This window comes from Petaurus breviceps, unplaced genomic scaffold (assembly GCF_028583685.1).
Source record: "Petaurus breviceps papuanus isolate PSGF00001 unplaced genomic scaffold, PetGlider_PUasm1.0 90686, whole genome shotgun sequence".
Classification (NCBI taxonomy): Eukaryota; Metazoa; Chordata; class Mammalia; order Diprotodontia; family Petauridae; genus Petaurus; species Petaurus breviceps.
Genome location: NW_027187309.1, coordinates 2205223 through 2220877, shown reverse-complemented (window position 1 = coordinate 2220877; position 15655 = coordinate 2205223). Strand labels below are relative to the sequence as shown.

The following is a 15655-nucleotide window of genomic DNA, read 5'->3' as shown; positions in this document are numbered from 1 at the left end:
CACAGTGTGAGATTTACTTTTTGGGGATGGGAGCGGGGAGGGAAGGCAGGGCAATTGGGGTTATTAAGTAAACTTCTTTCTCCACAGGACTTAGCCTGACAGGTTCAGGTATATCCCAACACAGGAAAGTAACAGTCATATTTTCTCCACATGAAGAGGTCTTGAGAATTTGAAATATAATTATGCATATAATTTGATTTTATGCAACATATAGTATAGCTGTGCTCATAGATCAATATGTTATCAAGAACAAATGTAAAGGAATTGTTACCAATAAATGGCAAAAAGAATTAAGAAAGCATAAAAATCAATAAATGTGGTAGTGGCTACCTTGCTCTCCACTCTCACCTAGTCCCGTATTCCATGCATGTCCATGGCTAATGGCGGCCTCTAAGCCAGGATCAGCATTAGGAACTCAATGGGAGCTCAAATTGCCTCTCACTTTCCTCTTCATGCTTTGTCCTATCCTGGCCAGTGCTGTATGGGATACAATAGTCATACTTTTCCTTAATCCTACATCCTTTATCTGCCCTTCCACTCCCCATGTTTAGATTTTGGGGCATCTTGAAAATCATGTTTGTTTCTTCCACTTCTTTCTTTACTTCACACACCCAAACTTGTGTTGAGTTAGGGACTGAGTTTGGAAAAAGTTGGGTGGTAACTGAAAATGTTTTTAAAAAGGTAGTTGTGGTCTCTCTCAGATAAAAAACCTCAGAGTGCTGAATGAAACTTTCCTTGACAACTCTGGATCTTCAGATGAAGATGGTCCCTCCTTCCTCAAATACCTGAAGTAATCTTCTTCAAGTATCCCTCTGCCAAGATCTCTTTTTTGTACCTGTCACTCCATTTTGTGTCACAGCTACTTGTATATTGGTCCTTCCCTTAATTGGATATGAAGCTCTTTGTGAACAGGGGCTATGTTCTATCTATCTCTGCATCCCTAGTGCCAAGAACAGGGCCTTGTCCATAGCAAGTACTTAGCATAAGTCTGATGAACTAAAAAGAACATGTCTCTATAGATTAATTGTTGAGACATGTGTAAAACTAGTAAATAAGAATACAGCAAGGATGAGACTATAAGAATGAAATAAGTGAAGAAAGTACTTGACAATTATCCAGCAAAATTAGTATAATAAGGATAAAATGGAATATAATAGTTATAATTCTGTTTATTCTACTAGATTCAATTTCGCCACAACATGCTAGATTATGTAGTTATTTCTAAAGCCCCTGAAATCCCACACCCAACTTGTAGTAAAATAAATCTCAAATTTACTATAATATACTTAAAACAAAGGAGATTTTCATGAAGAAGTTTAAAAAATAAAAAAGATCCCATCCATTTTCTTGTTCATCTACCCTCAATATAAAATATTAACATATCCAATGTAATTATACAAGAATAACATATGTATAGAGTTTATGGAGTGGAGCAAGCAGCTGTTGTGACAGAAGTTGGGCAATGACCAAGAAGAACAACTGAAATGGGATTTACAAGGGTTATAAAAAGAACAAAATCCACTTTCTCAACTCTGAAATTGTCCATGTGCACATTTCAGAAATAGGTAGTCACACAGTGGGTGTTAAATGTTAAAAGACCTTAAAAGCACCTGCCAAACTACCTACTTTCTTACTAGAAATAATTTAGACTGGATCCACAAAAGACTAATCTATGTTATAATAATATTTCATCATTTAACCATTATTTTAAGTACCTACAGTGTTTAGGATTATGGTTGGTACTAGAGAGAATAAAACATTTAGATGAGATGTAGCACCTGTCTTTAAATATCTTATAATCCAGTTATGCGGGTAACTGTAAATCCTAACAGTTCATTGCAAGTACAAATTAGGGTCATAGATTTAAGGATATAAGGGAACTTAAAGATAATTTAATTTAATACAATTCATGGATAGAGAAATTGAGGGTGAAAGAGGTGATAATGATTTGCCTAAAGTCATATCAGTACTAAGATGAAGAACCCAGATGCTCTGATTTCAAACCTGTTGTCCTTTTTTATTATATAATGCTTCCTCTTTTTCATTAGAGACATGCAAAAAAAAAAAAAGTTCCACATGAGTCCCAGATGGAAAGACTGTGAAATGGTAGAGAAGTCCGAGAAGGTTGATGAAAATTTATTAGCATTTAAGATGGGTTCTACGGAATTGGATAGGAAGTAAACATGACATATCAAGGGAGGTGGTTCCAATATTAAGATGAACATGAGCAAAGCCATAGATGTAGGAAGGTATGTTGCCACGTTCGAACGACAAAGGGTTGACTAGCTTAGTTTGGAGTAGAAAATATGAAAGGAAAAAGTATAAGATGAGTTAAATGGATCACAGCATTTTCCAAAAAAACCAAACAATATCAGTCAAAGTGGAGTGAAAAGAACATGGGATCAGAGTTAGAAAAGCAGGGTTCGAGTCCTGGATCTTTCATTTGCTACCTTTGAAATTGTAGATATAGCTTCCTCTCTCTAAGCCTGAGTTTCCTCATTTGTAAAATGAAAAGGTTGGATTGGGAGACCTCTAAGTATCCCCTTCCAAATCTAACATTCTATATCTAAAGTGTGGGAATACAGGGCGGCTAGGTGGTGCAGTGAATAGAGCATCGGTCCTGGAGTCAGGAGGACCTGAGTTCAAATCCGGCCTCAGACACTAAACACAGAAACTAGCAGTGTGACCTTGGGCAAGTCACTTTGCCCCAACTTCCCTCCAAAAAGCAAAAAATAAAAATAAATAAGTGAGGGAATTATTAAAATTGTACAGTTAAGAAAAAAGAAGACCATGACTCAGTGGATTAGGAGGCTGGCCTGAGAGTCAATATGACCTGGGTTCACATCTTACTTCTGCTACAAACTGGCTGTGTAACCTCGAGCAAGTAACTTAACCTCTCAATGCTCTAGGCAGGTTGCAGAGAATGTGCTGACCTAAATTGGTAAAGGAAGTTTCCTCTGCCTTTTATCACTGAAATCCAGTTCCTATCCTAATTATGCAAAAAAGGGTATGACAGAATAATTTCAAACAGCCAATGTGATCACTCAAACTCATACTTACCGAGCACTAACAGTAGCACACATTAAGACATCATTCAACATGAAGAGTCGACGTTCTTTGGTTTTGACAATCTCTCCTTTGTCATTGTAAACAGTTTCCACCATGTCATCCGAACGAATGAGGTATCTATTGCCACTGCTGAGGAGCTAAAATTTCAGAATATTCAAAATATAATAATAATAATAACAATTCGTTACAATTAACCATTTAATGGCAAAAACACATACAAACACCATGGCAGATTGTATTTGTTCAGATTGTTGCTTTGCTGTATAACCTTCTAAAAAGATTTAAAGCCACATTCTCCTAGTTACTCACAAATTTAGGCCCTATGTATATATTTGAAAATTGGGCAAGTGACGGTATTAAAAGAAGTTGTTCATTATCAAAATAGGCATTTTCATAGCCAGGCATATAGAAACTTTCCTTTAAAAGCAAATTTCCAAATTTACATAAATTTGAGTTCATTCATTTTTACCTACCATGTAGCATAACACTTCTATTTAAACTAATTCATCAAACAAATACTCCATCCATTACAAATTTCTAAGTCCTCTTACTTTATGAAATGTATCGCTTTCAAAATTCTTAAATCATTGTGTAGGATTTGTGCAATTTGTCTATACTGAAGGATGTTTGTAAGTCAGTGAAATCACGTAGGAATCATCTATGACATCTACAGAGTAAAAGGGCTTTCCTACTTGATCTCTTACATTAAAATTTAAAGTGTAAACACAATCCATAGATTCATAGGAACATAGACTGAGAGCTAGAAGAGACTTTAGAGGCTACAATTTTACAGATGAGGAAACTGAGGCCTAGGGAGGTTAAGTGACTTTTCTATCACAAAAGTTCTAGCTAAGTGTCAGAATGAGGATCTGAGCCTAGATGGCCTGACTCCAAAACCAGTTTTCCATTATACTATACATATTGCCTCATTCACAAACTACTTTGATATAAAGTAGCCCTTCCTCTATTTGTCTAATGGTAAACACATCAGTGTAAAACATTTTCTTACAACCACTTTTACCATTGCTTCCCCAGTTCTAATAATTAACAAAATGGAAAAACACTAGATAAGCAATTTAATTTAGCACAACCAAATTGGCTTCCAGAGTCTATTTAAAATTTGAGGCTATATAAGTAGTTGATTATTCAGCAACAATTCTTCCAGTAACTAAAATCGTTAGAGGTTTGTGTGGTAAAATGGCTGAGTGTTAAATATGAGCTGATAATTTGAAGAAGGCTCTGAAGTTTAAGGCTATTTTACTTTTTGGATTTGGGAGAGGAAAGTCTTAAGAAATATTAGCAAACAGAAGTTTGTTTGGATTTCTGGTGGACTAGGAGCTTCCCACACTCACAAAGGCAGTTCAAGACATCTAAAGGAACAGACATACTGATTTTCTGTATGACCAGAGGCAAGTCATAAACTCCTTGAACCTCAGATTTGTCATTTATAAAGAGATCATTTAAGTGATCTCTAAACTCCTTTCCAGCTCTAATTCCTGTGCTTTTAAGAATTGAGCAAGACCTATTTTTTTTCCAGACTCAATCTCCTTATCTGGAAAATGATTAGGTTGGACTAAAAATTCTCTAAGGAATTCTTAAATTCCAAAATTCTATAATTCTATATATCCCAGGTGTGCCACTTGCTACCTCTGTGATAAGTGAGTGAGACTTTACCTCTTTGGGCCTCAGTTTCTTCATCTTTTTTTTAAAAAAGGGAAGGAGGAGTAGCTAGGTGGCACAGTGAATAAAGTACTGGCCCTGGAATCAGGAAGACCTGAGTTCAAATCTGGCCTCAGACATTTAACACCTACTAGCCATGTGACCTTGGGCAAGTCATTTAATCCCAATTGCCCTGCCTCCGCCCTCCAAGAAGCAAAAAAAAAAAGGGGGGGGGCCAAAGGTCTAGAGGTCTAGATGACTTCTAAGGTCCTTTCCAGTTCTAAATCTATGATCCTATGTTCTCTAGTCAAAAGCACTAAAGTAAAGTGCTCTAATCCTATTTAAAAATAAGCAGACCATAAGATTTGGAGCGTGAAGAGACCTGAGATATCATCTACTCTCATTCTCATCTTATAGTGCGGAATAATGAAGACCAGGGAGGTGATATGATTTATGTCAGATGACACAAAGATTTGAACCTAGGTCCTCTGGTTCCACATTTTCATTCTATCACTGTCTAGACATGGCCATGGAAATAACAAGACCATCACAAAGAAAAGCAGTGGTTATACTGTGTTTCCCCAATAATAAAACCTATCCCGAAAATAAGCCCTCCCCTTACTGTGTAAGATTCCTCTAAAATAAGCCCTCCTCCGAAAATAGGCCCTATTGAGATTGCTACTGTAGTGAAGGTGATCCCCTGCGCTACACGCTACATTACGGTACCCTCTGTATGCACCGTGTCTCCCCCCCCCCCGTGAAACGCACGCCGTGCTCCGAGCTGCATCCAATCAGAGCTGCAGCAGTGAGCGTGTCATCCTGTTCTTCCCCAGTGATTTGCTTGCTGGCGCCATTGAGAGCAGTGCCATGGAGGAGAGCTGAGGCAGGACAACATAAGCCCTCCCCTGAAAATAAGCCCTCTGGCGTTTTTCTTTCCAAAAAAAATTAATAAGACAGTGTCTTATTATCGGGGAAACACGGTACTATGCCATTAGGTATTAATCTACCAGCTACTTAGCCCAGTGTTGCAAATGAAAAAAGTTCTCTGGCATTTGCCATTTACGTGCAAGTATTAAAGGATAAGTGTGTGAAAACAATTTCAAGAATGCTATTATTTTTTTCTTAAAAAAAAAAAAACAATTGGGGTTAAGTAACTTGCCCAAGGTTACACAGCCAGTTATTTTTCTGGGTGTGGTGCTAAGTATCTGAGCCCGGATTCGATCCCAGGTCATCCTGACTCTGGGGCAGGTACTCTTACTCACTGTGCCACCTGGCTGCTGCTAAGCAATTGGGGTTAAGTAACTTGCTCAAGGTTACACAGCCAGGTGTTTCTGGGTGGGTACTAAGTGTCTGAGCCTGGATTCGATCCCAGGTCATCCTGACTCTGGGGCTGGTGCTCTTACTCACTGTGCTACTTGGCCACCCCTATTTTTTTTTCTTTATATAGTATGTAGATACTGACAAATACCATGATAAAATCAATAGAAAATTAGAGAATAAAGGTGATCAGTAAAGAGCAGAAGGATCTCAGTGTGGCATGACATAATGTAAAGTTTGTTGGGGGGGAGGGGAGGCAGTTTAGGACAGTACAAAGAACTATAGGGTAAAAAAGAATTCATACAATGAGAATAAAGATAAAATGCCTCTTTTTAAAAAATTCCTTATAATTTTCAATAATTCAAAACAAAGAAACTATGCAAATTGGCAGGTGTCCACTGACCAGGTAGGTCCTACAGGAAGTTAGCCAAACACTCAAGAAAATTAGATTATTTGAAAGTAATTTTTTTTTCTTTAAAAGATAAAAGCCCCTAAATCTAGGGACTGCTACCAAAAAACTAAAGTATATCACTCTTGGGAATCTGGTAAATATGACAAAGCTCAGTTAAAAAACATAGCAAGTTCTTTGGGCTGTTATCTCAGACTGTATTTTGAAATAGAAAAGAATATGGTGATTTTTAAAATATTAGTGAAAATTTTCTAAGAAAGTTACAGTACATTGGTACTTAAAGAGAAAGTGGGAGTCTTAGGATATAGGTTAAAAAAAATTGCTCAACCTTGTTCAGATATCTTTCATTTATGGCTTTTGCTATCTGCTTGATTTCACATCGCTGATCTGCATCTCTTTTCCTTTCATTGAGCTTCTCTGCTAATGTTTCAAGCTCTGTAAGCGCCATCTGCAGGGGCAGCCTGTCAGGGTGTCCTTTTGTGGTATTCTTCAACATGTCCTTTTGGGGGAAAAAAATGATAAAGCTAAGAGGGAAAGGTATGATGGCTCCTGACAAAGAAATAGACTGCTATCCTCCAGAAACTTTTCATCCCCCACAACTGCGTTATTCACGACTCCTGGGAAAGAAGGAAATGACATTAATTGCTTCTAGTGAAAAATAAATCAAGCACCTTGGGAACAAGACTTGCCTCCAGTGAATCACTATTTGGCTGAACATGCAAGCAGTCTTTTTGGAAAAGAAAGAATGGCTCATGCAATGGCATCATTAATAGAAAAAAAAATAGCTAGTCTTTTATAATAAAATGAATACTGATTCTCTGCCTAAAGCCATGCCCTGAAGGCTCATTGTGGGACAGAAGTGAGCCTGGGCTCTCAAAGGCTACACCAGAGGAGGAGCAAAAGGCCTGGCAGGTCTTACCAAATTGGAAAGGCTGAAAATACAAACCCAGAAATGGACTTTAAGTAAGGAATAAGAAGTAAGAATACTATATGGCATTATGCAATCTTTGAAACAAGCTCCTTTCTGAAGTCTTGCTCACCTTGTTTATAAAACCGTAGCACTTACTTTTCCTCTACTAAGACCATGTTAAAATTAGTGGCCTTCCCTCTGCCAGCAAACACAATGCTGTCCTATTCCTGTACCTGGGTGGTATATCTGGAGATTCATGAATAGAGCTACAGCCTTTGTGTGATGACTCACAAACACTTTTACACTTTGCACACTCCTCCATGAGACAACTGTGTTTTATTTCAAATGACTGATTTTTAAAAATATACCATTTAGTATATGTAGGATTATGCTGTATATCTATCATGCTTAATATCAATTTATGACAGGCAAGAGACACAGACAAGGATATATTCAGTGAAACTATAACTTTCTGACCTGATCTCTGCTCTTCTCTGAAATGAAGCCTCACTCTGACCACTATGGTTCCGTCAATGTCAGCTGAACATGACAAATTTATTCCCAACCCCATCTAAAGTAATCTCTAAAAATCAATACATAAATATCAAGTTTCTGTAATTCACAGTGCTAGGCACTGTATTAGGAGGAGGAAATGCAAATACAAAAGAGAAATAATATACATCTTCACAAAAAGAAAGATAGAAAGTTTACAAAACTTTTATTGAAGGGATAAAACATAGTCAAAGGTAAATATAGTGTATAGAAAGAAGTGATTTCAGGAGGTAGGGTGTTCATTTAACAACTGGAGGGATCAGAAAAGTCCTTGAAAATAAGGTGACTCTAGATCTGAGCCTTGAAGGGAGACAGGTGCCAAAAGAGAAAGATGAGAAAAAAAGATCATTTTAGGCACTGTGAGTGAGGCAGTACAGAGGTATGGGGGGTGGGAAAGCTGACAATGGAGGCAGAAGATGAAATATAGAATATGGACAATAGTAAGTTGCCTAGTTTGTCTGGACCACAGCATATACGAAGGGGGATAATCTATATTAAGATATAGGCTGGAGCCAGATTGCAAATGACCTTAAGTGTCAAATAGAGGAGCTTGTATTTTATTCTAGAGGCAATGAAGGTCCTTCAGGAGGGGAGTGTCATGGTCAGACCTGAACTTGAGAAATATCAATTTGAAATCTGTGGAGGACAGATTGCAGAGGAGAAAAAAGGAGATCAAATAAGAGACTAATTCAACTGTCCAGGCAATTACTTTATCAAACACATATTGAATGTCTAGCAGGATTTAGCAGTTTTTCTCAGTTTTTGCTTTTGTTTGGTATTGTCTAACACACCATTCAACCCCTCAAGAAATACATACAACTTGAATAAGTCAGATTTGGGAGTTTTGCCATTATAAAATAATACATATTTAGATTTTAATAATAATAATAGCTAATATTTATATAGTATTTATTATGTGCCAGACATTGTACTAAGCACTTTACAAATATCTCATTTGATCCTCACAACAACTTTTAGAGGAAGGTGATACTATTATCCCCATTTTACAGATGAAGAAACTGAGGCAAATAGAGGTTAAGTTACTTGTCCAGGGTCACAAAGATAGTGAGTGTCTAAGGCTGGATTTGACCTCAGATCCTCCTGATTCGAGACCCAGCACTCTATCCATTGTGATGAAAAGCTACAAGCTCAGTTTCTTAACCTGGAACCCATAGGCAGTTCCCCCTTTCAGATAAATTTCAGGGGGAAGGGGTTTCCTAAAACCTTAGGTGGGAAAAAAATACATCTTCAGTTTTTCACTCAATTTTTCTTCAATTATGAATGTAGGCAACAAATGTTATTCTGAGAAGGGCTCCATAAGTATCATCAGACAAAGGAGTCTGTGACAAAGAAAAGTTTAAGAACCCCTGCTTTGAGATTTACAAAACATTTTAGGAAAGTGAGACCCAGAAATGTGAAGTGACTTGCCAGGTTCATATAGGTAGTATCGGAGGCAGAATCTGAATGCAGATCTCTCTTAGACTTGCAATCCACCACTTTTTTAGTTATATAGCTACTTGGCTCTTTAAGGGAGCTGGGAAGGAGGGGGGAGGCAAGGAGTAGCAATAGACATCGAGAGATAGACAGAAAGACAGATAGATAGATATGGATATAGTCCATCATTACAGGAGTGAAAAAGAGCTTTAGTTCCATTTTACCTCATGTTGATACCTTCCTTTGATAAGCAGTTTGTCCTGAGTTCTTAAATAAATAAAATTTTCACATAAACTGAGATGAAAAAGTATTACCTCAAAACAATAGGCTGGTCATAGTGACTCAGTAAAAAAGAACCCTGGTCCATCTGAAAAATAACGGAAATAAACTAGATGGTTCTTGAAGTCTTTTCCTGTTCTAACTCTATGATCCTGGAACAGTTAAAAATATTCATCAAAGGAAACTTCTTGGTGTATCAGATTTCTTTGATAAGGGTTTGGTATCCAAGACATACAATTTATAAATATGTATATACACATATATATTTATATGTGCAAATATATGTCTAATAGTCATTCTCCAATAGATAGATGGTCAATGGAAATTAACAAATAATTCTCAAAAGCATTGCAAAGTGTTAACAACCACATGAAAGAATGCTTCAAATCACTAATAATAAGAGAAATGCAAATCAAAACAACTCTGAGGTTTTACTTCAAACCTTGCAAATTGGTAAAGATGACAAAAAATAGCAATAGTCAACATTGGATTGGTTGTGGAAAGATAAGCATGCTAATACACTGTTGATGGATCTATGAACTGGTACAGACCTTCTAAAAGCAATTTGGAGCTATTCAAGTTAAATAACTAAAATGTCCATATCCTTTGACCCAGAGACTCTGTTGCTGGTCTTAGACCCTAATGGGAATCATTGGTAAGAAGAAAGTCAAAACATATATCATAATATTCATAACATCACTTTTTGTGATAGCAAAGGATTGGATGAAAAATAGATGTTCATAGACTGGGGAATAGTTAAATTGTGGTATAAAAATGTAATATTACTGTACTATAAGAAGTGATGAATCCATAGAAGCATGGAAAAGCCTATATGAACTGATATAGATTGAAATTAGCAGACCCAAGAAAACAATAGAAAATACTGACAGCAACAATGTAAATGGAAAGAACAACCACACACCAAAAATTAAAAGTGAATGTAACAAAATTATTAAATTGCGCATGATTCAAATGAAGAGATATGAGGACATTCCCAACCTACTCCTTCATGGAAGTGGGAAGTCCACAGGTGTACATCGCATGCTTTTGGACTTTTTCAATATATTGGTCTGTTGTAATGATTTTTTTTCTCTTCTTCAAAAAAAAAAGCTATTTGTTGTATGGGATGGCTCTGTGGGAAAGGAATGAGGAAGAATACTAGAGAAAACTATGGAGATGTAAAAAACAAAAGCCATCAGTAAAAACTTTAAAAAAGAGAGAGACTTCTTGGCAGTGTTTCCCAAATACCAGTTCAGGCCTAAGGCTGAGTCAACTAATGTCTAATCAATTTTAATAAGCAGAAAACCTACCCGATATCCATTTGGTTTAATTAAAATGAGCAGCTGATTGAATCTGAAGAGTAATAACAAAAGAGAAATTAGGACATAGCATAAATCTAAACCACCAGAGTGGAAAACCATCAGGGATAATGTTCAATAAGCATGCCCATTTGTTTTAAAAAGATAAATTATCTCCTTTCAGTTCTGTCTTAAGACATTTTGAGGTGTTTCAGAGGTACTTATGTCCTACAAACTCATACATTACAGACCCTCTGCCACCCTTCTTCTACAGATAGCAAAGCATACAATACCCTAAGTGTAAAGAAATGTTTTGCCAATGAAATGCTTAAAATTTCTCATCAATTTGTAGATAATTTTATCAACAAAAGTTCTCAGTTTAAATATCACATATTTCCTCTCCTTCTTATACCTCCAATCTCTCCTTATTCCTTCTCTTCTATCTACAACAGATGCTTAGATTTTCCCTTATCTAGTGTTTAAAAAAATTCTCTAAAATCTGCGACCTCATTGATGCCTATCCTATGTCTGTTTCTGTCTGTCTCTGTTGATCTATGTTTCTCTCTCCAATCTCCCCATCTCTCCTCTTTCCCTCACCAAAATTTTGCCAGAGTTGTCTGTATTCACCAAACTCACTTCCTCACCCTTCTTATTTCCCATCTTTCAAACTGGAATCAGTCCCTCCCACTCACAATGGAAAACTGCTCTTGTGAAAGTGCAGTAACATACTCTTTAACCAATCTAATGATTTTTCCTCAGTCCTCATCCTCTTTGACCTGATGACAGCATTTGACACTTTTGATCAGTTCCTCCTTCAGTTTCCATGACACTTCACTCTCTTGATTTTTCTGCTTCATTTGACACTGATGACCACTCTCTTTTCTTTTTGGGTTTTTAGGACCTTGTTCTCTTCTGTTCTCCTCCTACTCATGCAATACCATTGCCAAATTAATCTTCCTTAGATACACCTCCAATCATCTCCAGTTAACAAGCACTTAAGTGTCAACTATGTGCTAGGTACTCTGCTAAGCTCCAGAGATACAAAGAACACCTGCACTCAAGAAGCTTAAAATTTAAAAAGGAAGAGAGCCTGCAAATAACTCTGTACAAATAAAACATATACAGTTTAATTGGGGGAAAATCCCAGAAAAAAGACACTAGTGTTAATGGAGACCTCAAAGGATCCCTATCATCTATTCAAAAAATTCCAGTCTTTGTAGCCTGGTATTCAATATTATCAACAATTTAATAGGAACATCAGCCTTCCTTACCCACAGGGATTAGAGACAAGATCTTATTTTGAAAAGATTAAAAGATATTTAACAGATGTTATGGGAAAATGGAATAATTGGACTAAATAATCATGCCATTTACCTGGAGGAGGAGAATATCCTATCATGCCATTTACCTGGAGGAGGAGAATAAACTGTGGAAAGCGTTGTATTGGCTTCATCATCAAACCATAGAGGGTAATTCGATCAGGACTTGATTCTTGGCACTGCTGTAAGAAGAAGGTTAGACTGTTTATTTCCATTCTAAAACTGCTTCACATTTGATTTGAGGAAGCAATTTTCTAATCCCTAAGGCTGTCTACAGAGGATAGAAACTAAATGATTGAGGAAGGAATTCATTGATGTTCATGGACTTGGCTGTTAGTTTCTTAATAAGTAACAAGTTCTACCTAATAGAAATTTTTCACCAACATTTATGTTAAAAAAACATTTTTTTCGAGTTATGGGAGAGTTTTTCACAGCAGTCAAAGGGTCATAACTCATCGGCTTCATAATTTGCCTTGCCTCATGCTTAACAAACCATAACAATTCTCTAACCTGCCTTTATATAATAGGGGGCTTCCTAGGATCTCTGCAGTGGCCATAAATTCATCTTAAGCTTTGATGTCCCACTAAATCCAAATATATAAAGGTGGGGTGTAACGAACTCTAAAAGTCACATAATCACTGAGATATGGTCCTGAGAAGAACTAGATTTGAGTTCCAGCCCTCCCACTTACTAGTTGTGTGACTCCACTGGGCAAGCCCTCTAACTTTTCAGAGTTCATCTGTAAAATGAAACAAGTAATTCTGATTCTAGCTACCTCACAGCGATATTGTGAAGGAGTACTGTGTAAACCTTGAAGTTCTAGAAATGAGTTATTTTTACTGTTATCTGAACGTTATTAAATTACACTCAACAAATACTTTAAAAGGACTTGGCAAATCACCCCTTTAAGAGGATCGGAGCTTTCAAATAGAAGCGACTTTCAGAAATGTAGCTCAATACCCTCATTTCCATGCTCACATGAGTAGTTAAGCAGAAGAGCTAGGATTCAAATCCAAGGTCTCTTGATTCTAAACACAATGTTTCCCCCTATACTATATTGCTGGTAATGGGGGGAAAACGTGTTTTGGCCTAAACAAGGTTTTTTTTATGCTTTTTGGGAAGACCTAGAAAAAAATGCTAGAACTAGAAACAGAAGAGCTGGGTTCAGATGCAAGCTTTGCCATTTCCTAAACTGTTGGACTTATAATTCACTTACGGAATTAGGAAATAAGGGCAGTATACTTCATTCTCTGGGTACTCGCTGGAAAAGAGCACAATTGGGAGAGGGAAATGAGGCAGTGACCACACTTTAATGAAACACTGAGGGCATGTATGGGTGGGGCAAAAAGCCCATAAAGGCAGAGACAAGTGGTGAAAAGTGAAAAGGCACAAAGAGGCAGACAAGGTGGAAACAAAGAACAGAGTGGTGAGGGCAGGCAGTGTGAGGAAGAGAATGGGGAAGTGGAGAGGTGGAGTGTATTGTTCAAGTAACCATAAATTAGAATTGGGAGCACTTAGTATATGGCCTTGATGGAGATGGAAGAGTGCTCTAGAGACGGGAGTATGAGGTCTCATTTTTATAGGATTTCTTTTGGAAATTCTATGTGCCACACAGGAAATGGAAATCTTTTGGAAATCTCTGTGTCATACAACTAGTCTTAGATGGCATATGAACCCAAGACTTTCTAACAAAGTGCAGCATTCTATTCACTACTTTCCCAATCCCAGTGCAATTGAGGTTGATGTCAAGCTTCTATAGATGGCTGACATAATATATGAAGAGGAAATTTAATTCGATCCAAACATGCAGCAAGATTTCATATCCTATTTTTATTGTACTACCTGATATGCATCTTAGGCCTAGGAGAAAAGCACTGCCAGCTGATTAAGTAGCATGTGTCAATATTCATCAGGCCTTTATAAGAGGCAGGGGGAAAGAAGTCAGTAAAACATTCTTTATGACTTCAAAGACAGATAGCACAAAGTAGGGCCGTCAGTTATCTCCACTAAACATCAAAGGAAAAATAAAAACAAATACCTCCCCTGGTAGTGGCTCAGTATACTCAGGGGGTTTGGCTTTTTAGTCCTTTGTTTTTAGACCTGACCCCAAAAGAGGCTGCTCTGACCAAATAGAACATGCTCTTTGTTATTCCTATCATGATGTTTCAGAAGAGCAAGAGAAAGAAACCTTTCTTTTTAAATGTCACCTCAACATATCTAATTCAATTTTTTACTTTTATATTATTATAATAGTTAACATTTATATAGTACTTTAAGGTTTGCAAAGCATCTTACACATATGTTGCTTCATCCTTGCAACAACTCTGGAAGGTAGGTGCTCTTATCATCCCCATTTTGTAGATGAGGAAATTGAGGTAGACAGAGTTTAAGTGACTTGCCTAGGGTCACACACTTGACTTGCCTAGGGTCACACAATTATTACATGTCTGAGGTCACATTTGAATTTAGGTACAGTGCTCTACCCACTATACCACCTAGATGTATGACCATAACACAAGGTTGGTTTTTAATGTTGCTTTTCTGATTCTAGATTTCATTGGGGAACTCCCTGTGAGCAAATTTCTTATGCCAATGCAGATGGGCAATTTTGTGACAATTTATAGTCTGAGAGAATTACCTAGGGAACTAAGAGGTTTGCTTAGGGCCACAGTAAATAAACTTCAAAATTATATTCCAACAATGCTGATTTTCAATAATCTTAAAACGCTTTACTAAAATATTTCAAATTCTAGGATCGGTTAAAAATCTCTAGTTCATTGCTAGTATCTATACATTTATGGCAAATAATATTCTATATACAAAGGTTGGAAGTAGTGATCATATACATAGAATTCTGGTATCTGTCTTAGATATGGATACCTTTAGCCATTTCCACTTTAACTGGAGAGTGTTTAAATGAAATATGAAACCAATATAACATGAAGAAAATACTTACCTTCAAAAAATCCAGAAAAGCTGGTTTGGTAGCACATGTTTTCTTGAGAATTCCCACAGCTGTACTAAAATTATTCACATATTCACTGTAAGCATCCAGCACCATGGATTTGGAAAACTGAAACATGAGTAAATTAATAATATTCAGGAATATATAAATATACAAAGGGAAAAGTCTATAAATTTTAGCTTAGCATGAAAAGTCTATATTTCATGAGTATCCTTTAAATTTCTATAATGTCAGAAAAAACCTTCAGAGCTCCTATTTGTTATAATGAACTTCTCATTAGTTGTCCTAAAACTGGCTGGATTTGGAATTATACTAAAAGGTTATTAAACTATACATAGCCTTTGACTCAATGATACTAATATTAGGTATGGATTACAAGAAGATCAAAGATAAAAGAAAAGGACTCACTCAAAACATCTAAAGTTTTACTTGGCACTAGAACA

General features: G+C 36.7%; 1 protein-coding gene across 4 annotated transcripts in view; it reads right to left on the bottom strand.

Annotated features, from left to right (window-relative positions):
• The window catches only part of ARHGEF10 (Rho guanine nucleotide exchange factor 10), a 233388-nt gene that overhangs the window by 105672 nt on the left and 112061 nt on the right, over positions 1-15655 (bottom strand). For all 4 annotated transcript variants that reach the window (XM_069065400.1, XM_069065398.1, XM_069065399.1 and 1 more), the window contains 4 exons: positions 15204-15320; positions 12336-12428; positions 6783-6953; positions 3061-3206 (listed from right to left, as the gene is read on the bottom strand). In XM_069065400.1, coding sequence (XP_068921501.1) covers positions 3061-3206; positions 6783-6953; positions 12336-12428; positions 15204-15320 — 527 coding nt within the window. The remainder of the gene's footprint in view (positions 1-3060; positions 3207-6782; positions 6954-12335; positions 12429-15203; positions 15321-15655) is intronic.